Here is a 15409-nt window from a genome sequence, read left to right as displayed (position 1 = left end):
ACTTTTGCAATAACTGTCCATTTTAAATCAGTGATTAGATGGTTTTTATTTCGCCAATGATTGACCAATGGAGCTGTTAGTACATTTTTGTTAATCCGGGATTTGTGTTGGGACACTCTGATTCTGATTTCTTGACTGGTTTTTCCTATGTATAGGAGGTTGCAAGGGCAACGTATTGCATACACGACTGATTTGCTTTTACAATTGGTAAACGATTCATGTTTCCAGTAAATGGAGTTATGTTCGAAAAGATCTCCTTCTAATGTGGAATCACAGCAGATGCAGGTGCCGCATTTGTGGTGGCCTTGAATTGGTTGGAGTACTACATAGTCCCGTACAGTAGTTGGTTTATTTTGAGGCATTGCTGCTCGAACAATTTGGTTGGCAATATTACGGTCTTTTTTAAATGCAAACAGTGGATTTTGATTAAAAGAAGCATCAAGATTTTTAATCAAGTGCCAGTTTTGTGAGATGCATTTTTTCAATAGGTTTGAGTTAGGACAAAATGTAGAGACGCAGACAATCCTTTGTAGTGGTTGCCTCTCAGTCTTTTTTAGTAGTTCTTCCCTCGGGGTCCACCAAGCTCTTTTCATTGATCTTTTTAAGAGTTTTTGGGGTATCCTCTTTTTTTAAAGTTTTCAAACAGTGTGGTTGCATGAGACATATATTCGTCTTTAAATTGGCAGTTTCGTCTTATGCGCAGGAATTGTCCATAAGGCAGATTTTCGCGTAAGTTTCTCGGATGGTAACTTGAGAAGTGTAGGGTCTTGTTTCGATCAGTTGTCTTTTTGAACAAGGTGGTAGCCAAACCATTATCAGATGGATAGATTTCTACATCCAGAAAAGCGATTTTGATCTGAGAATGATTTAAAGTAAATTCCTTTAGGGCCTTTCTGAAGGTCAGTTGGTGGCAGATTCTCTGTCTTTGGCTCCATTCGAATAATAGCCTGAAATGGGTGTACATATTGTATGCAATTTGATTCATAAACATTTAAATCTTGCAGTTCTTGTGGACTGATACTGATTCTAACTTGTTATGTACTGCTCTAGCAGGCATTTTGTTTTTCTCTAACTTATTATAGCAGTCCTTACATATAATCGTTGTGTGTACAACGCAAACCGTTCCTTTACAAATAAATAAACAGCAAATTCTTGCTCTTCTCCTGTTCAGTTTTTGAGAATACAACAACATTGTAATTTTGGCTTTTGTAGTGAGTACGTTGACAACAAATACATACACAGTTTGGTTTTTCAGAGGAAACTCTGTTAGACTTCCTAATATCTTCTGTACAGCTATCAACACTAATACCTGTGTCCTGTTCCTCTATACCCCCACATACCAACTCTGTATTTTCCCTAGACTCATCTTCAGGACCAAAGAAATGAAACTGAACATCATCATAAACATTTTGTTAATGTACCACGCAAAGGAGCTCAATTAATTTCTCCTAAACATAAGGCAGGAGTTTTAACATAGTAAAAGCCTCATAACTAAATTTCACCTTCTGAAGTGGTGAGCAGCTAACATTCTGAGATGATGAAAGCTGTGTTGGCACACTTTCTTTGATAGACATGCTTTTGAATGTTCCTGTAAATTTGTATACTTCCTTACTTTGTATGGATCTAATCCTTCAGACTTTTGCATGGAAAGATACATAGGAAATTTCTCAATATATCAATTGATTCCTGCCGAACACCTCAAATTGGAGCCTGGGCCAGGGAAGGCGTTTGGACCCAATGGAGGCCTGGGCCAAACACCGCTCGGAGGCAGGAAGCCTCCCCACCCACCCTCCGGGGCGCAAAAAAAAAAAAAAAAAAAAAAAAAAAAAAAAAGGGGCGACCACGATTGTTCGCCCCAAGTGGAACTTGGCCTCCCTAATCAGGGGAGCAGGCCGCAAGCCGTGGAGAGGATTAAGAAGGGGGCAAGCAGCCCCCCTCGAGCATTCAATCTCCTCTGACGGCAAGAGGAGAAGGAATCGCTGGGAAGAGGAATGGCTGACAGGAGGACTGGAACCAAGACCGGACCCAAAACAGAGTCATTGGCGAGTTGGAGCAGAGCAAGTGCAGCAATTCCAAAGGACCGGTAAGACATCCTTGTTCCATCACATGCAAGGCGGCAGGCGCAGGGGCGTAACAAAGGCCCACGCGCGGGGGGGGGCCCCCTAAGCGCACAGTACACCTACAAGTTGTTTGCTGTTGCAGCGAAAGTCTTGTGAGGTTTACTGGGTGGAATTGCCAGCTGATATAATCATGTCTGGTCTTCGGGCCGCACATGGGAAAACTGTGAGTGGGAATATCAAGTTTGTTGTAATCAGGCAGAGTGGTACCCGACCCGGGATTATCTCTCCACCTAATTAAAATCAAGCCCTGTGTGGTCAGTAGTTTTTTTTAAAGGTGGCATATTTTTATGCTAAATTACGGCAAGAAATACCACTTTGGAAACCAGTTGATGACAAACAGCCCATTTGGGACTTTTCTTCATTCATCGTTTCTACTGTGCAGATTAGTTTACCAAATGAAAAATAACAATGGAAATGCAATAAATATAGCTGTAATCTACTTTGGACTCTCCACTTTTTCATGTAGGATGAGCCAGAAACCTACCTAAATGTGAGGTATTTTGCTAACTGCTTATATGTCAAATAAAAAGCATTGTAGATGGTTTTCCATTTCCAATTCCACTCGAGATACTGATTTACACACAAAAGACGTCTATGTGCACCTGTGTCCAGTAAAGGAGTGGGTCATGGAAAACTTTGTGAACACCCACAAACGCAGTGCATTGTGGGTGTGAACAAACCTTCCTGGGCATCGCTGCCATTGAACACCCTTTTTCGCTCACGTCAGAAAAAAACACCCATATGAAACATTATGTGGATGTAAATATTTTTACCAATGCAATTTAACTTAAAGAAAATACCAAACGACGATTTACTCACATACATTAAACTGAACTCCGCCATAGAAAGGGCTTTCTGAATCGGACTAAACTCCTCTTCAAATTGTCAGAATTTAATTAAAATGTTTATAATCAATCCTGACTATGTATCAAATTAGACGCTGTAGCCATTTCTATTCCAAAGTGCAGCCTCGGGATGGAGCGAACAAAAAGGTTAAACCATTAATGAGTAGGATGTGTCTGGTCAACTAAAACCAGTGAGGAATATCCAATTTCACCTGTTTTTATTTAGTCCCGGGATTTCCGCCATTAAAATTATCTTGGTTAAAACCTTTGCACTTTTTAACCTGCACTTTTTTCACTTATCACACATTTTTTTGATAGGTACACAACCAGCATCTAGCTCCGCTGTAATTAAGCGTTGAAGCACACCAGGGGTGCAGTGGGCATCTCTGGTGGAACCCTATGATGAAGCATGTCACCAACCAGGTGGGTGAGTGAGGGTTCTTATATCAAATTCGAGTGATTTGTCACACATACATATATATATTCACTGAAAAAACCATAGGTTTCACACATGTTATAGTTAGCTGGACATTTTACTGATAAAAAAACAATGAAATTCCCCCGTTATAGTTACTGCAGGCAACTATAACTCACGCGACCGCAATCCTCTGCTGATGCTAATACTGTATTTAGACACTTATTTGCCCATGTCTTCTTCCATTAAATTTTAGCTTTACATATATTACAAATTTTTTTTTTTCATAAAGACACATATGTCATCAGCAGAAGATTGCGGTCGCGTGAGTTATAGTTGCCTGCAGTAACTATAACGGGGGAATTTCATTGGTTTTTTATCAGTAAAATGTCCAGCTAACTATAACATGTGTGAAACCTATGGTTTTTTCAGTGAATTTGCAAGGTTTTTTAAATGCTAAGTTACGTTACGCCATTCGTGGCGTGCGCGCCCAGTTAACGCAGCGCGCCCACTTTACGCAGTTAGTTCCGTGCACGCACAGTGGTCACGCGGTGCGCTGCGCGCACCGCGTGCCCACGTTAAGCGGGATGGGCCATGTACGCACGATGCGCTCCGCGCACCGTGCGCACATGGGGGACATATTTTGCGCATCTTTGTGAAATGTATTCTTTGTTAACTTCCTACCTATGATAAGCCACGCACAAATGGTGCCCTTCCGGCACCATTTGCACACGGGGTGGGGAGAATGTGGATAATTTTTTTTTTTTTACTATTTTTTACCGTGCGCGGTACGGTAAGCGTAATCGGCGATTTTCCGAAAAAAAAAAATTTTTTTTTTTGGGCTTGGGGGTGGTTTGGGGACCCCTGGATCAATGCTGGGTGGTTAGGATCTCATTAAACTGCCTCTTTACACATTTTTGGGGTTGGTTTTTGCTGCCCTACTCAGGAAGCGAGAGAGAAAATGGCGGCCGCCGCTTCCTGGTTTCGACCGATTCGAATGTTTACTAAGAACTAAGAGCCAATCAGAATCGCGCTCGCGCACGCCACCGTACGCGTACGGTAAGCTTACTGTAAGCGCACGGTAAGCGCACCGTAAGCTGCCACAGATATATATATTGATTTAAAGGCTATTTTCTCAGAATCTACTGAACATATTTACACCAAACCTACAAAAGGCACTTCCTTGACCTGGGGACTACCTCTCTGCCAAATTTCATTAAATTCTGTTCAGCCGTTCGGGCTGTAGCCCTGTCTAAAGGTCCTATGGAAAAATGCATGGGAAAAACGCGTTTTGGGACCCCCCTTTTATCTCAGCCCCCGCTTGACGAATCCCCCCGAGACTTTCAGGGTAGGAGCGGAGCGGAGCGCCCCACCTATTTTGAAAAATTTGCGAGGATTCGTCGACCGGCACCAAAGTTATTCAAAATAGAATGTTGCGGATTTCCTATGGAAACGTGGTCCTAAGTATAACTACCTACTGGCGACCGCCAGTAGGTAATATATATATCTATACATATATATTGAAATGCCCGCCGGCTGCGACACTGAACATGAACTAAAAGCTGTTGGAAGGGCCGATGTGTAAGGCCCGCCTCATTTTTGGATGTGAACAGATTGAGCAGCCAGGATTTGCGAGAGGAATGTTCCTATGCACTTCGTGCTTATTTTTATTGAAAAGACGAACTACAAGCTGACAAACAAGTCTGTGGTAGTGAAATTTCTCCTGATAAAGACTGTGGCCGAGGTATGGAACTTTTTCTTTCACAGCATGTTTTGCTCTTGGAACACAGTCTAGTCAAGAAAATTTTGCCAAAATCGACATTGGGAACCAGTAAAGTAATGAGGACAGTCATGAGGTATTGTGGGAGATGGAGTCCCGAAAATTAAAATGAATAATGAAATGAAATGAGCAACGAAAATCAACAGAGAATGATGCCACCTAGGGTATAAAGGATTAACCTGGAGAATATTGGAGAGACCGTACTGGTTTTCGTTGCACTAAATGTAAAGTTTATTGGTATAACTTTGAACAAACACTTAAGAAATGAAACTGTCCCTTTAAACTGGATTAATTGTCCTTTCTCGATGTCTCATTAGTTACGTTTAAAAAGCTAACGAACCCACCGTCTTTGTGGCGATTGGCATATGATTAAGGGTCGCTAGACTCGAAACGCGTAATGCCTGCTTGGTTTTATCTTTGAATAAACAACTATTTACAAGCACTGTTGGTGTGGCCCGTTTGACGCTGCTGGAGCGCGCCTTTTTCTGTGGATGTTAAAGAGGTGTCTGACACACCTCAACCGGGCCCCAAATCCGCAAGGCAGAGGCATTTCTTTTGTCAGAGGTATGGTGGAAGCTGAAAGCTTAATTGAAATGCCCGCCGGCTGCGACACTGAACATGAACTAAAAGCTGTTGGAAGGGCCGATGTGTAAGGCCCGCCTCATTTTTGGATGTGAACAGATTGAGCAGCCAGGATTTGCGAGAGGAATGTTCCTATGCACTTCGTGCTTATTTTTATTGAAAAGACGAACTACAAGCTGACAAAGAAGTCTGTGGTAGTGAAATTTCTCCTGATAAAGACTGTGGCCGAGGTATGGAACTTTTTCTTTCACAGCATGTTTTGCTCTTGGAACACAGTCTAGTCAAGAAAATTTTGCCAAAATCGACATTGGGAACCAGTAAAGTAATGAGGACAGTCATGAGGTATTGTGGGAGATGGAGTCCCGAAAATTAAAATGAATAATGAAATGAAATGAGCAACGAAAATCAACAGAGAATGATGCCACCTAGGGTATAAAGGATTAACCTGGAGAATATTGGAGAGACCGTACTGGTTTTCGTTGCACTAAATGTAAAGTTTATTGGTATAACTTTGAACAAACACTTAAGAAATGAAACTGTCCCTTTAAACTGGATTAATTGTCCTTTCTCGATGTCTCATTAGTTACGTTTAAAAAGCTAACGAACCCACCGTCTTTGTGGCGATTGGCATATGATTAAGGGTCGCTAGACTCGAAACGCGTAATGCCTGCTTGGTTTTATCTTTGAATAAACAACTATTTACAAGCACTGTTGGTGTGGCCCGTTTGACGCTGCTGGAGCGCGCCTTTTTCTGTGGACATATATATGTGTATATATATATAATTCTTTGTCCTTTTTTCTTGTATTACACACTCTTTGGTTGTTTAATATTTATCGCCCAGGGGGACTAAGTGTGGTTCTTTGCCCTCTCTCTCTTGTTGTTTTTTCTACAGTTAAGGAGTGGGTCATGGAAAACTTTGTGAACACCCACAAACGCAGTGCATTGTGGGTGTGAACAAACCTTCCTGGGCATCGCTGCCATGGAACACCCTTTTTCGCTCATGTCAGAAAAAAACGCCCATATGAAACATTATGTGGATGTAAATATTTTTACCAATGCAATTTACCTTAAAGAAAATACCAAACGACGATTCACTCACATACATTAAACTGAACTCCGCGATAGAAAGGGCTTTCTGAATCGGACTAAACTCCTCTTCAAATTGTCAGAATTTAATTAAAATGTTTATAATCAATCCTGACTATGTACCAAATTAGACGGTGTAGCCATCTCTATTCCAAAGAGCAGCCTCGGGATGGAGCGAACAAAAAGGTTAAACCATTAATGAGTAGGATGTATCTGGTCAACTTAAACCAGTGAGGAATATCCAATTTCACCTGTTTTTATTTAGTCCCGGGATTTCCGCCATTAAAATTATCTTGGTTAAAATGTTTGCACTTTTTAACCTGAACTTTTTTCACTTATCACACATTTTTTTGATAGGTACACAACCAGCATCTAGCTCCGCTGTAATTAAGCGTTGAAGCACACCAGGGGTGCAGTAGGCATCTCTGGTGGAACCCTATGATGAAGCATGTCACCAACCAGGTTGGTGAGTGAGGGTTCTTATATCACATTCAAGTGATTTGTCACACATACATATATATATATATATATATATATATATATATATATATATATATATGTGTATATATATAATTCTTTGTCCTTTTTTCTTGTATTACACACTCTTTGGTTGTTTAATATTTATCGCCCAGGGGGACTAAGTGTGGTTCTTTGCTCTCTCTCTTGTTGTTTTTTCTACAGTTAAGGAGTGGGTCATGAAAAACTTTGTGAACACCCGACAAACGCAGTGCATTGTGGTTGTGAACAAACCTTCCTGGGCATCGCTGTCATGGAACACCCTTTTTCGCTCACGTCAGAAAACAACGCCCATATGAAACATTATGTGGATGTAAATATTTTTACCAATGCAATTTCACTTAAAGAAAATACCAAACAATGATTTACTCACATACATTAAACTGAACTCCGCGATAGAAAGGTCTTTCTGAATCAGACAAAACACCTTTTCAAATTTTCAGAATTTAATTAAAATGTCTATAATCCATCCTGACTATGTACCAAATTAGACGCTGTTGCCATTTCTATTCCAAAGTGCAGCCTCGGGATGGAGCGAACATAAAGGTTAAAAATACAACAAATAAATAACTAAATAGTGGTCGCAAAGTGGCCAGATTGGTTTTATTCACACTCACACACTTTAGCGCCACTTTACAGAGTTTACCAGTGAAGCGCTACTTTTGTTTTCTCGTCTTTCTTTGAACAGCAGTGTTTTCCTTAGTTGGGGAAGTGCAGCATTCCTGAAGGTACTGCAATCCCTAGTTAATGTGTAGAGTGGAAAACGATTAATGTGTACATTTTCAGCTGTTTTCCTTACTTTAGTTTATCTGCGTCCAGGGATGTGGTCTTTATAAACCAAACTGCTTACATTTTGTAAGGATATAAGCAATGGACATTGAAATGGTTCACTTCTAGGCCCTGTAGTCATGTCCTTAACTTTCTAAGCAAAAACACTCATTGATTTATGAATAATGAGTGTAAAAGCGTTAAGGTAACCATGTTGTTCCTGCTTACATTTCACATGCTTTACTTATTCCCTATGAGTGTTTGCTTTTTCCAGGATGTTGTTACTTTTTTTTTTAGGCAACATATTACTCTTGTCTAGTGCATTATTTGAATTGAGTCGCATCCAGGTGTTTATAGCATGGCACAATTTGGTTGTAGCTGAAGGCAGTGCGAGTTTCTCTCAGTGTTCATTGGGGGAGAGGATGTGGCGCTATGGCCAGAGCTGCCAAATTTGGAACTGAGGAACCAGGTTCAGCCTTCACAACCAGTCCACCAGAACACTCTCCTGAGGGCGCACATTCCCATGCTAGACCTTAGAAGGCCCTGCAAGACTTTGGAAGCTCTGGTGTCATAGCACCAGCATGTCGACCCTAGTGCTGACAAGTGTGCGTTAACTTTGAAGGCCTGTCCACCATAATACATACTGAGGTTCACCTTCAGTCTTGCGGGCATGTCTACGAAGCAGCACACCCTAGAGCAACAGTGACTGTCACTGAGGTCACAGGACCCTTGAAACCAGTCTGCCTCACCCATTGGTACCTCCATTGGCCTTGTTACAGCAGTAGTGGCTGCAACTCACCAGGGATCAGCAATGGAGGATTTTCAGGTACACCAAACTAAGTTTGCAAACTTCATGGTCTCTCTGCTTCATGCACAAGCACGTTTAACATGTGCCGCCTGCTTTGCGGCCACTGGAAGTATACAGCAATGGAGGACAAAATTATGCCACAGTGTTGACTAAATTATGCAGCAAAAAAACGGCTGCAGCGTAATGAAGTATATTTTCTGATACTTTATTATTTTAACTTTTTACACATGCTAACAGTCTTTGCAAAGATTTTGCCTCATTAGTACTATTAGTACCAGTGCAATATACCAATGAAGCGGTGACCAGTCAATCTTTGCAAAGGGCCCTCCACTTCGCAGCAACACAAGTCACATTTTTTGGTGACTTTTGATTCATCTGAGCTACAAACAATTTATTAGTTATAATCGTCAAATTATGCAGCAGATGATGTATTATGTGGCAAATATGGCAGAGCCATGATTATGTGGAATGCATTTGCAAACTAGGATATTTTGCCATTCATGTTTGAATTGCTCTTGTGGAAAAGGGCAAGAGAGGTTCTGGTGACAAACTGCATGGCTCAGAGACAGATAGCTTGTGATTCTACTTTTGGGCGTATGTGTGACATTCTGTTATTGGAAATGCATCCCACTTTGTGAATGTATTTTAATGCCAATAACTCATATTAAACCTTTAATAAACGTATGCATCCATTGGTTGGATTAAATAATGTAATAAGCTGTAACTGGTCAGTGAAATGCTAAACAAATACTAGAAATTGGGATGGCCTTCTCTTTCTAGCTACACCTCTGACTTCGTCCACTGGCCCAATCCTTGGGTTATTCCCGCCCTTTGATTCTCTGCCCAGAGTTCCCCTACTTTTATTCCCCAATTTGACCTCTGGTTGAATTCAGTTATGTTCTCTCTTCAATTCTCGGCAGTGGGGACTGCTTTTATTCAGGGACCTGGGCCCCGGGTTTGTTTGCATTCCATTTGCGAGACTCTAGCCACCACGAGCCTTACACCCATCATAAAATAAGCCTTACCTTCGCAACATTTTGCAGATGTCAGCCTGCGGCCCTACAAGGGTATTTGATTTATTAATGCTTCTTTATTGGAGGGTCTGGTGTCTCCGGATTGGGTGCAACACATTAAAAACTTGACAAATGGGTTTTGCAACAGTCATTCTTCATTACAGCCTGCTGGGAACTATGAAAGAGGACAAACAGCAAGACTCAAATGTCTACAATCCCATGCTTCCTCTGGAGGAGCGGTGTTCTGTTAATATGGCAATGTTAATTTTTCACTGTGTTGAAAATACCCAATCGTGCTTCGCATCCACACATTCAGAGTAAATTGTACATGCCCCTATTTCTTTTTTTTGCAACGTTTGTATCTTTGTTCTGCAACGTTTGTATGTATATTAGGCCATACTTCAGTGATTATTAGGTCTCGCCTAGCGTTGCTGCGCACATGCTCAGCTCGCTCGGCGAGTTTTTATGCAAATGAGTAGTTTTAGAAAAGGGCTTTAAGCCCCGCCGCTTATTTCCATTGGCTGGCGTCACTGTTTATGCTAAACGATGGCCAGCCATTGGAAATAAGCTATCTGTGTTGCCTTCCTTTGGATTTTTGTGCCGGCCCACTTGGACTGGCTAGCCTGCTTTGCGTCTGTCGTAAGCAATTTCTTATCTTTATGGGGCCCTGTGTTTCTAACAAATGGCCCCATAAAGACAAGAGATCGGCTGCAGCGCGGTCCTCTTTCACTTTCATGACTGCGTTTGTGATTTTAATGCTGTGAGCAAAAGGAAAGACAACTTAAGCAAGGACAAAAATACACGAGTGTTGCCTGTTTAAGATCACGGATGATATTCCAAGACCGGAAGGCACATTTTAGACACAATACATTCAATAGTAGATTTTCTCTAACCGCCTTATAGTTTGGATGTTTCCTGTTACCTTTTCTGCACTTAAAGGGTCACAGGCATAGAGTATCTAAGGAACCCAAGCCTCTCCACATAGCGCCTCTCACCCAACTCCCACAGAGAAAGTTCGCCTGCAGGCTTGCAGCGCTAGCCCCCACCTTCACATGCACCCCATGTTCAGAGCTGGTGCCTGCATTTCACTTGTCTGACACTTCACCAAAGCCTAAGAGAGGAAATTTAGGGAGAGGGAGCCTGCCTGCCCCCAAGCTTTCTGGGGCAGTGTGTCTAAGATGTGCCCCCTCGGATATTGGGGGGTTCCCGACATGCGAGGCCCTTCCCGCCGAGAGGCTAGTGGGTCTGGTGAAAGTCAGCACGCTAAACTGGGAGTGCCCCGGTCACTTCCAGGCCTGGCGCGTGGCTAGGCCATTTAAGGACAACATGGAGAATGGAAAGAGGCAGCAAAGAGACAGACAGACAGGGCGGCAGCATTCAAGTGTGACACGGTCCTGCGGGTAGACCTCAGGGTAAAAGCATGGATTGGGAAACCTCAGAATCGATTTGATCCGTACAATTAACCCTTGGTGGGGGGGTCGGTGCCAGGGGAGGGAGTCAGGCCCACAAAGCGAAAGTATAAGAGCAACTTTGTTCCCAAAGCTCGTGAACGAAGCGCTTTGAATGAAATGACAGTAATGTCAGGTGACTCATCTGATTACCACTTTATAGCGTTGTAATGACTTGTATATCGGCACATATACGTTTTCATATCTTTTAACAGAGGATATGGACCCCATGCACCAACATTCCGTTCTGTTTCCGCCTGTGTCATTTAAAACGTTCTTCTATCCTCAGACGGTGGAATGTTCCAGTAGTGTTTTAGCCCTTATCGGTCAGGGTGCACTGATCTGTAAAGGCGCTTGCACTGTTTGAAGGCCCTCGTTTGTGGCTTAGGTCTATAACTGGGAGAGAGGGCCCTTACCAGCTGGTATAGCCCCCAGTAACAGGCTGTAATGCTGTAGTGCAAAATGAGAACGTTGGGGCTCTATTGGAGACCGTGGAGTGGCAGAGGGCCAAAATGGGAGACTATTGCCTTCTTCTCTAATATGCCAGCCTGTGTCTGCCCCCCTCGGTGGGATGGTCCACTATCAGTACAGCCCTCCTGCTTCAGGCTGGACTGGCTCACAGGGCCTCCTCCCATTACAGACCCTCACTTCCAGCACCTACTGAAAATTAGAGAGAGAGCATTTAACAGCCAGAAGTGCCCTGAAGCCACATTACACTATCAAGATTTATTTCTAGCTACAGCGTTCATCAGTGTGGAAGTTTCGCCTCCCACAGGCTCATAACCAATACAATAAAAGCAGCGGGCGTGACCACCAACCTAAACCCCGCCCTCGCATTAGCAAAGCTTCTTGACACTGAGAGCCATCAGGTGCCATCCTAGAGGCGGTGCCCCCTGTGGAAGCCTCGTCTCCCCTGTAATAAGCACTGCTCCTGCTGAAGCCCACGTGCCATTAATAACTGTGGATATTATATTATAAGAATGTATTTAACCACCGAGATAAACAGAACCGAACCATCTGAACCATGGTGTGAGAATGACAGGTGCGAACTGAGTGTGTAACAGTTCTTGTGTGTAAGACTGGAGTGTCAGAACGTGTGAGCTCGATTCGACTAGTATGAATCGGGCGAGCAAATCAAGGTATAAACAGTTGACTGTGTAAACTCAGGTGCGAGAATGAAGAGTGGGAATTGAGTGTGCAACAACAGACATGGAAGAACTGTGTGCGTTTGTTTGGGAATTGAATGGGTACCAATTGTGTGTCTGCACCCGCCTGATGAATGTAAACCAATCAGCGAGGAGCAACTGTCGGGAGCTGAAGGACAAGTACGAAGAAGCAAAGCATGAAACCAAAGGCAGTTGTGAGAATCAAGTTAGTGAACTGACAGTCAATGGTCTGAACATGCGAACTGGTGAGCTTGAGGGGGCTACTCAAACCGATCTGTGAGAAGTGCCTGCGAGAACTACGTTTTTGAGAATCTAGTGTGGGGCGATGTTTGCACCACCACCGAGTGCGTTCACAATGTGTGAGAATCTAGTGTGGCGCGATGTTTGCACCACCGCAGAGTGAATTCTCTATGTGTGAGAATCTAGTGTGGGGCCATTGTGTGCATCACCATCGGGTGCCTTCACTATGTGTGAGAATCTAGTCTGGGGCGATTGTGCGCATCACCATCGGGTGCCTTCACTATGTGTGAGAATCTAGTGTGGGGCGATGTTAGCACCACCATCGAGTGCCTTCACTACATATGAGAATCTAGTGTGGGCTATGTACAGTTTTCACCACCATCGAGTGCCTTCAATATGTGCAGAGCTGCTTTAGAGCCAGAGAACCAGGTCAGCAGAGCTGCATTAGAGCCAGAGAACCAGGTCAGCAGAGCTGCTTTAGAGCCAGAGAACCAGGTCAGCAAAGCCATTGTAGAGCCAGAGAACCAGGTCAGCAGAGCTGCTGTAGAGCCAGAGAACCAGGTCAGCAGAGCTGCTTTAGAGCCAGAGAACCAGGGCAGCAGAGCTGCTCTAGAGCCAGAGAGCTAGGTCAGCAGAGCTGCTTAAGAGCCAGAGAACCAGGTCAGCAGACCATTGTAGAGCCAGAGAAACCAGGTCAGCCGAGCTGCTTTAGAGGGAGAGAACCAGGTCAGCAGAGCTGCTTTAGAGCCAGAGAACCAGGTCAGCAGAGCTTCTCTAGAGGCAGAGAACCAGGTCAGCAGAGCTGCTGTAGAGCCAGAGAACCCAGGTCAGCAGAGCTGCTTTAGAGGGAGAGAACCAGGTCAGCAGAGCTGCTTTAGAGCCAGAGAACCAGGTCAGCAGAGCTGCTCTAGAGCCAGAGAACCAGGTCAACAGAGCTGCTTTAGAGCCTGAGAACCAGGTCAGCAGAACAGTAGTAGAGCCAGAGAACCAGGTCAGCAGAGCTGCTCTAGATCCAGAGAACCAGGTCTGCAGAGCTGCTCTAGAGCCAGAGAACCAGGTCAGCAGAGCTTTTCTAGAGCCAGAGAACCAGGTCAGCAGAGCTGCTCTAGAGGTCAGCAGAGCTGCTTCAAAGCCAGAGAACCAGGTCAGCAGAGCTGTTCTAGAGCCAGAGAAACCAGGTCAGCACAGCTGCTTTAGAGGGAGAGAACCAGGTCAGCAGAGCTGATTTAGAGCCAGAGAACCAGGTCAGCAGAGCTGCTTTAGAGCCAGGGAACCAGGTCAGCAGAGCTGCTCTAGAGCTAGAGAACCAGGTCAGCAGAGCTGCTTTAGAGCCATAGAACCAGGTCAGCAGAGCTGCTGTACAGCCATAGAACCAGGTCAGCAGAGCTGCTGTAGAGCCAGAGAACCAGGTCAACAGAGCCGCTGTAGAGCCAGAAAACAAAGTCAGCAGAGCTGCTTTAGAGCCAGAGAACCAGTTCAGCAGAGCCGTTGTAGAGCCAGAGAACCAGGTCAGCAAAGCTGCTTTAGAGCCAGAGAAAGAGGACATTGGGGCTTATTTACAAGCCCATTGCGCCACCGCTGCATCACTTTTTCCCCACTCAAAACGTGAAGCACTGGCGGTGCAAGGGACTTGTAAATAATCCCCATTGTGCCCATTCGAATGCAATAAAACAGTTACGTAACCTTCACACCACGGAAAAGGTGAAATAAAGCACCAGTTTCTAAAGTTATTGCTCTTTCCACAGTTACTGGTAACTCAAGTCTCCTGCCTGAGGTCTACTACATTTATTGTAATTTAAAACTTCAGGTATCAAAATGCAAAGTTGTGTGAGCTACTAGCCTTACACTGGCTGAACAACTGCCTCCTGCCATAGGACTGTTACGAGTGTCTACAAATCTAAGATTGTATTTTGGGAAGGAGATGATGCACCTCAAGCCTGCAACATAAAACAAGCATTTGCAATGCAATAGGGCTGGCATTACTAAAAGTTTGAGCTATTGGCGTTGCAAATGATAATGTTTGTTAGTTTTTGTATTTTTTTGTTAAAAAATATTCCAGCAGTAGCATAAGTAATGAAATAAAATCCACGTAGACCACCAGTAGGATCACCACTAACACCACCAGTACCACCAGTACCGATACCACCACCACTACCACCACTGCTACAACCACCACAAGTACCATAACCACCACTACAATTATTACTATTACTGCTCTGTGGTGATAGTAATAATAATAGTGGTAATTATGGTACTGGTGGAAAATTACTATCATAAATTACAATACCTGTTAATTTTCCAAAAGGCATTGCCATTTACAATACCAATGGCTCTAAAACTCGCAGTTGCGAGACCTATTGCTTAGTAAATGCTTGTTTTTCTTCAGCAGTGAAGTAGCATAAGCCCCCGCAGTGCGGGAGTGCAGAGCTCCAGGGGGCCCCCTCAGCAAAAGTGGTAGGTGTTGGGGAGGGGGCCCCCTCCGTGTGTACTTTGCAGGGGGGGGGTCAAGTTTCGTTACGCCACTGGGGAACACAAGTACACTTTGGGCCTCCCTCCATCCCCTTTCTGCCCCCAACAAAGGACGTAGAGCGGCGGGAAAGAAGGCGCCAGATCAGCAAAGT

General features: G+C 43.9%; 1 protein-coding gene across 1 annotated transcript in view; it reads right to left on the bottom strand.

Moving 5' to 3' along the window:
• The window catches only part of LOC146809146 (IgGFc-binding protein-like), a 790095-nt gene extending 781310 nt beyond the window's left edge, over positions 1–8785 (bottom strand). The window contains exon 1 of the mRNA XM_085614833.1: positions 8758–8785. Coding sequence (XP_085470959.1) covers positions 8758–8785 — 28 coding nt within the window. The remainder of the gene's footprint in view (positions 1–8757) is intronic.
• Positions 8786–15409: the final 6624 nt, after the last annotated feature.

The sequence above is a fragment of the Triturus cristatus genome, chromosome 7 (assembly GCF_964204655.1).
Source record: "Triturus cristatus chromosome 7, aTriCri1.1, whole genome shotgun sequence".
Taxonomy (NCBI): domain Eukaryota; kingdom Metazoa; phylum Chordata; class Amphibia; order Caudata; family Salamandridae; genus Triturus; species Triturus cristatus.
This window is presented reverse-complemented; position numbering and strand designations above follow the sequence as displayed.